At 39.1% G+C, this 7,533-nt stretch overlaps 1 protein-coding gene across 1 annotated transcript in view; it reads left to right on the forward strand.

Moving 5' to 3' along the window:
* The window catches only part of LOC106867794 (flavin-containing monooxygenase 3), an 18,778-nt gene that overhangs the window by 8,596 nt on the left and 2,649 nt on the right, over positions 1 to 7,533 (forward strand). The window contains exons 2-4 of the mRNA XM_014912787.2: positions 4,278 to 4,568; positions 5,617 to 5,755; positions 7,418 to 7,528. Coding sequence (XP_014768273.1) covers positions 4,342 to 4,568; positions 5,617 to 5,755; positions 7,418 to 7,528 — 477 coding nt within the window. The 5' untranslated portion in view covers positions 4,278 to 4,341. The remainder of the gene's footprint in view (positions 1 to 4,277; positions 4,569 to 5,616; positions 5,756 to 7,417; positions 7,529 to 7,533) is intronic.

Raw genomic sequence — 7,533 nt, forward strand, 5'->3', positions numbered from 1 at the left:
AGTTTTGTCTTGGGTCATTACTGATAGAGCAGTAATGACCTCAGACAAAATACACACACACACACACACACAAACACATACGCACACACAAATACATACACAGACACATATACAGGAAGACACATACATACACACACAGATTTTTTAACATCATCTCCTTTGAAGTAGTCCCCTTGCACAGCAATACACCGGTCCCAGCATCCCTGCCATTTTTGGAATCCAACCTGGAAGTTCAGGACCTTCTTATGATTCACTCCGGATCTCGACAATTTACAGTGATTGTAGGGGCCTGTCCAGGTAGCATGTAAAAAACACCTTTTGAGCATGGTCATTGCCAGAACCGCCTGACTGGTCCTCATGCCGGTGGCACGTAAAAGCGCCCACTACGCTCTCGGAGTGGTTGGCGTAAGGAAGGGCATCCAGCTGTAGAAACTCTGCCAGATCAGATTGGAGCCTGGTGCAGCCTTCTAGCTTGCCAGTCCTCAGTCAAACCGTCCAACCCATGCCAGCATGGAAAGCGGACGTTAAATGACGATGAATGCTGGACAGCTTATTAACACTTTGCACATTCACATGGACAATGCTGATATAGCCGTGAGAGATCTCTCTCTCTGGTCGACTTACCCCTATTATCATGGCCTTGCTGCACCACCACTATATCTGCCACTGATACATTGGTAATTGTGTCTTAAACAAACTACGCTGCTCCTCAGAAAGTCAAACATTTCCAGCAACACTGCTGAGATGCCTGTACACTGCCTGCAACGTTATTGATACCAACCAATGTAACCAGTAAGTCACTATTTGTCTTGTTGTTTTCCTTGCTGTCCACCTTCAGAAAAAGACTCTGTCAGCATCAAATAATTGCATTCAGTTCATTTTTAGTTTCCAAAAACATCAACCTCACCATCTGAATCCCAGGTAGAGGTAGGGGTCCACCAAGGATCAGCCCTCGTCCCCCTCTTATTCATCATAGTCCTCCAGGCAATAACAGAGGAATTCAGGACAGGAGGCTCCTGGAAGCTCCTCTATGCTGATGACCTTGTTCTAATAGTTGAGTCACTATCAGAACTAGAGGAGAAGTTTCAGATATGGGAGCAAGGTCTAGAATCGAAGGGCCTTAAAGTCAATCTAGCAAAAACCAAAGTCTTAGTAAATAGGAAAGCAGACAAATCACAAATTCCTTTTGGTAGATGGCCCTCCTTGATTTGTAGAAAAGGCGTAGGTAGAAACTCTACAAGATGTACCCAGTGCAAGCTATGGACACATAAGAGGTGCAGCAATATCAAAGGAAGGCTAACTGGGGAAAATGGTTTTGGTGTGTGGCAAATGCTCAGGGGCAATAAACACTGAAAATGTGCAGAAAACAGCTTCTGTCATATGCCAGGGGGTAAAACTGGAAGTAGTTGATAGCTTCTCTTACCTAGGTAACTAAGTCTGTAGTAGGGTAGGTTGCTCTGAGAGTGTAGCTGCTAGAATAAGAATAGCCTGGGCAAAGTTCAGAGAGCTCCTACCTCTACTGGTGACAAAAGGCCTCTCATTCAGAGTAAAAAGTAGATTGTATGACACATGTGTGCGAACAACCATGCTACATGGCAGTGAAACATGGGCCATGACTGCTGAGAACATGTGTAAGCTTGCAAGGAATGAAGCCAGTAATATCCATTGGATGTGTAATGTCAGTGTGCATACACAACAGAGTGTAAGCGCCCTGAGAGAAAAGTTGGACATAAGAAGCATCAAATGTGGTGTACAAGAGAGACAACTGCGCTGGTATGGTCATGTGTTGCATATAGATGAGGACAGCTGTGTGAAGAAGTGTGACACCCTAACAGTAGAGGGAGCCTGTAGAAGAGGGAGACCCAGGAAAACCTGAGATGAGTTGGTGAAGCACAACCTTCAAATGTTGGGCTTCATGGAGATGATGAGTGACCGAAACCTTTGGAGATATGCTGTGTTTGAGAAGACCCGGTTAGCCAAGTGAGACCGTAACTGCAGCGTCTGCCATTGTAGCATAACCGGCCCATTTAAGAGTACCTTTCAATCATTGGGCAATAAACTGTGCTTGAGAAGACCTGTTGAGTCAAGTGAAATCAGTTGTGGTCGACGCCAGTGCCACCTGACTGGCTCCTTTGCCGGTGGCACATAAAAAGCACTATTCAAGCGTGGTCGTTGCCTGTACCACCTGACTGGCTCTCATGCTGGTGCCACATAAAAAGCACCATTCAAGCGTGGTCGATGCCAGTACCGCCTAACTGGCCCTCGTGCCAGTAGCACATAAAAAGCACCCAGTACACTCTCGGAGTGGTTGGCGTTAGGAAGGGCATCCAGCTGTAGAAACTTTTCCAAATCAGATTGGAGTCTGGTTTAGCCTTCTGGCTTGTCAGTCCTCAGTCAAACCGTCCAACCCATGCCAGCATGGAAAGCGGGCGTTAAACGATGATGATGATAATATATATGTGTGTGTATGTGTCTTAGTGTTTGACTCCTCACTCCTACACATATCGTTTGTAAAAAAACATAAATCCGAAAGAAGAAGTACCCCGCCTTCCCCATTTTTAATAAAACAAGTCGTGATGGATAATTAACACTATAAAATTCGGACAATATACATTAAATGGAGCTGCCTGAAACGGCGGTTATGCGCTAAATACCTCCACATATTTACTTTATATTACCTATTTGCTTTATATATACATTATATAATTATACACACACACATATATTCGTTTGTTCCAGTCTTGTTATGTAGTCAGATAGCAGGTTTATTTCAGTCACGTACTTTTGGCCTCTCTGCTGGAGGTGAATCTTCTTTACAAACAAGTGAATTTTCTTTGCGAACAAACACAACCAAGCAACACACAAATATAAACACAGCACATTCTCATATTTATAAACAAATAGTCCATTTAAAATAAGGCCAATTTACATTTTCTAATTCAAATTTTGTGGATCGATAAAAAAATAAAACACAAGGAAGACCTACGTATATGAATTTTTCATTAGAGATCGGACCATTTTGTCAAGTAAGTGGTTTTATGTTTGGGTTAAACTGGATGAAACGCGGCGTAATTAAAGTTTAAAACTTTTTCTAAGTATAATTAGTTTCGTAAGTTGTAATTAGAGGAAAACAGCTGTTGAAATAAATTCAGAATACTCGAATTATAGAAACAGCCTTGAAATTAATTATTCTTTATACAAGAAAGTTTTCAAAAATAAAATTATAGCAATCTAATTTTCATTTTAAATTATGTTATCTATATTTACGTAATGTAATATAGTGTAAATTTAGTGTTACGATTAAGTATAATTAAAAGGAACCGTTTTTCCTACCTCGTTAGTTATTGATACAGTTAATGGCTGTCTGTGGTTAAGGGGCTCGCTTTGCAACCAAGTAGTTCCAGGTTCAATCTCACTGCGCGGTATCTTGGACAAGTGTTCTCTACTATAACTCCGGGCCGACCAATGCCTTACGAGTGAACTTAGACGGAAACTGTGAGGCAGCCCCCACATGTTTGTGTTTGTGACACCCACCCTCTCCTACCGCTTGACAACCGGTGCTGGTTTGTTTACGTCCTCGTTACTTACCAACGAGAGACTCATCATAGAATTAGCGGCAGACTTAAAAGTACAGGGATAGATTTAGTTCGACCAAAACTTTTCAAAGCGGTACCGCTGCACGACCGAATCTAATAACTGAAACAAGCAAAAGATAAAAAGATACCTATATATATTGGTAAAATTTTAATTACATCGCCTTTCCCCATTTTCCAAAATAATCTCACTTTCTCTTCATCTCTCTTACACACACACACACACCGAAATCCTGAATGCTTTATAAGACTAACCCGGTTATTACCATTAATTGCCAGATACATTATTATCATTATTATTTTGAACTTGCTCAGGTTCGTTCTTATTCCTGGTAAGAATTATGTGGACAGCCGGTTACTACCCGTAACCTTAGGTATCCAAAGTTTCCAGCTGTCTTTCAAGTGCTTAGAAACCTCCTGATACCAATTTCATTCTTTTTCTTTTGCACTTTTGACTGCGTATCATCATTATTATTATTATTATTATTATTATTACCCTATGTAACCTTCGTCCTGTCTTTGTCCTTACATGTTTATGATTGATATTAGCCCTTGTGGCCAATAAAACGAATTAATTATTATTATTATTATTATTTCTAGCTAAGTAAGCTAAACTTGAAATTTTTAGACTAAAATTTAGCCCCACGTTTTTATTTATTTATTAATGTTTTTCAAACTTTATAGTTAATATCCAACTTCCCAAAGACTCAAACTCGGGGAAAAGTCTTCAGATAAACGTCCGAACCAAATGGCCTACAAGCAGAAAGTGGCGGTAATAGGATGTGGTCCGGCAGGTCTATGTATGTTGAAACATCTGATGCGAAGTAACGGAGACCACGTTCAAAGTTCGGAATATTTTGAAGCTATAGGATTCGAACAACAGAAACGGATAGGTGGAACATGGGTGTACGACGAAAATATCGGCTCTGAAGAAGAAGGCCGGCCTTGGCAATCTAGCATGTATAAAAACCTTAGGTGAGGCGGTCTTTTTTTAATCTTTCCTCTTTTTACTTGTCAACCTTCCTTTCTTTTCTTTTTTTTTAACGATAACAACCTTTATTTGTGTATATGTGTGTGTCTGTGTGTATATATTCTTTTATTTGTTTCAGGGTTTTTTTTTAGTCGAACAAATCGACGCCAGGACTAATTTTGTTTTTAAAGCCTAGTACTTACTCTACCAGTACCTTTTGCCGAACCGTTAAGTTTTGTGGACGTAAACACACCAACACCGGTTGTCAAGCGGTGATAGGGACAAACACAGACACACACACAGATATATGTCATCGTCGTCGTTTAACGTCCGCTTTCCATGCTAGCATGTGTCGGACGGTTTGACTGAGGACTGGCAAGCCAGAAGGCTGTACCAGGCTCCATTCTGATCTGGCAAGGTTTCTATGGCTGGATGCCCTTCCTAAATCCAACCACTCCTAAAGTGTAGTGGGAGCTTTTTACGTGCCACCAGTACGAGGGCCAGTCAGGCGGTTCTGGCATCGACCACACTCAAAAGGTGTTTTTTATGTGCCACCTGCATGAGAGCCAATCAGGCGGCACTGGCATCGACCATACTCGATCGGTGCTTTTTATGTGCCACCAGCATGGGAGCCACTCAGACGGTAATGGCATCGGTCACAACAATGACTTCAATTGACTCAACAGGTCTTTGCATGCACACACACACACACACACATCACTTTAACTTGGTATTTCTACCTATTAAACGGGCGTGATATCCCAGTTTTTTTGTGTGATTTTTGCTACCCATGGTAACTACTAACATATTTACATTATCAAAGTTTTTTTAACCGAGATAATATTAATATATACATAAATTAATATATATATATATATATATATATATATATATTTTAAGAAAAAGTTTAAAAAAGCAAGAGTATATATATATATATATATATATATATATATATATATGCACACACACACACTATATGCAAGTATATCTACTAAAAATGTACATCTATTACAATCTACATACATTTTTTTAAATTGTCTGTTGTCAATCCAGAACCAACCTATCGAAACATGTCATGTCATTCCGAAACTTCCCTTATCCAGACAACGCACCATCGTTTCTGCACCACTCCGAAGTTCTGGCTTACCTCGAGGACTTTGCCAATCATTTTGGACTGCACCAATACATCAAAGTAAGCAACACCAATGTGGACTATCTTACTATCATCATCATCACCATCATCATCGTTAACAGCACAGTGAACATCACAATCAACATTTTCCACGTTTCTGCTGGAATACACTACTTTTGTTTCAATCAGTTTTGAAAATAAGGAAGAATTTAGTAAAATTACTAACCATTTTAATGAAGAATTTAATAAAATAACCTTTGTCATTATTAATTACCATAATTCTGTTGAAAAACACTGCATTTGTTTCAATTAATTTTGAAAATGATGAAGAATCTAGTAAGATAACTTTGACATTATTAAGCCGGTGGTTGGGAGTAGAGTGCAGTTTGACCCTTTTGATACCAATGTGCCAAGGACTGTCCCTGGTTCTGGGATACAAACTTCCTATTATAAAGCAATTGAAATTAAAACCTTCCCTCAAAACATCTTCTCAGTTTACTTTCCAAGCATCAGTTTGGAACAAAGTTATTTTAATATGGCGACAAAGAGGGTTGAAATGATCTAAGTTAAAACATTTCAAAATTTCACATTAATATATTCCAAACACCAGCTTAATAATTTCAGTTATTTTATTAAATTCTTCGTTATTGAAATAAAAAGCAGTGTATCTCATTAGAAATCTGGTAACAAAAGGGTTGATAATGAAATTTTGATGGAAGGTGTAAATTTAGATCACATTAACCCTCTTGTTACCATATTTCTCTTTATGTTAATTGATTTTGAAAATGAAGAATTTTGTAAAATAATTGTCATTATAAAGCTGCAGTTTGGAACATAAATTATCATAAAATTTGGAAGGTTTTGACTTAAATCTGTTTTAGAAAGGGGTTTATATCATAGGACCAGGTGGGTTGGCATCAAGAGGGTCTCTGTCAGAATCACCAACATCTTCACTGTCATTGTGGTTGTCAACACCCCATGAAGGATTCTCTTATGAAGTCTTTCACACTACCTGAAATAGCAGCAGCTAGGCACCCTCAAATTACACTCTACTGTCTTAAAAAAAAAAGAAAAAAAAAAGAGGAGCATATTGGATAAGATGTCACCGACCCTTATTTGTTTCCAAGCAAGGTAGTATTTCCCATGGCCAGACATGTTCTTACAGAATATTGCAAATGGATGACACTGCTTGTGTGACGGGGACTCTTGTTTACAGCTTTTATATGATGTCAAGACTAGGAGACAATCAAAGCCTTGTGAGTGGATTTGGTAGAAACTGAATAAAGCCCATCATATGTATGTATGTATATATCTGTGTGTGTGTGTGTGTGTGTGTGACTATATATATATGTGTGTGTGTGTGTGACTGTATGTATATATCTGTGTGTGTATGACTATGTATATATCTGTGTGTGTGTGTGACTGTATTTGTCCACTTGGCAGCTGGTGTTGGTGTGTTTGCATCCCTGTAACTTAGTGGTTCAGCAAAAGAAACCGATAGAATAATTACTAGGCTTAAGAAATAAGTCCTGGGGTCGATTTCTTCAACTAAAACCCTTCAAGGCAGTGCTCCAGCATGGCTGCAGTCAAATGAGGTGACATTTATCCATCGTTTGTCATTTAGTTATATATATGTATATATATGTGTGTGTGTGTGTATATATATATATAGATATATATATATTACTGTTCGTCTCTCTATTATTTAACCTATTCCTGCAGTTCCAGACTCAGGTAACACTAGTGGAACCATGTTTGGCCAAGAGCTTCCTTCCTAGTCCAGTTAAGTGGAAAGTAACCTACAAGAGGTGCCAAGAGTCTGCAGAAATGGAAGCCAA

The sequence above is a fragment of the Octopus bimaculoides genome, chromosome 27 (assembly GCF_001194135.2).
Source record: "Octopus bimaculoides isolate UCB-OBI-ISO-001 chromosome 27, ASM119413v2, whole genome shotgun sequence".
Taxonomy (NCBI): Eukaryota; Metazoa; Mollusca; class Cephalopoda; order Octopoda; family Octopodidae; genus Octopus; species Octopus bimaculoides.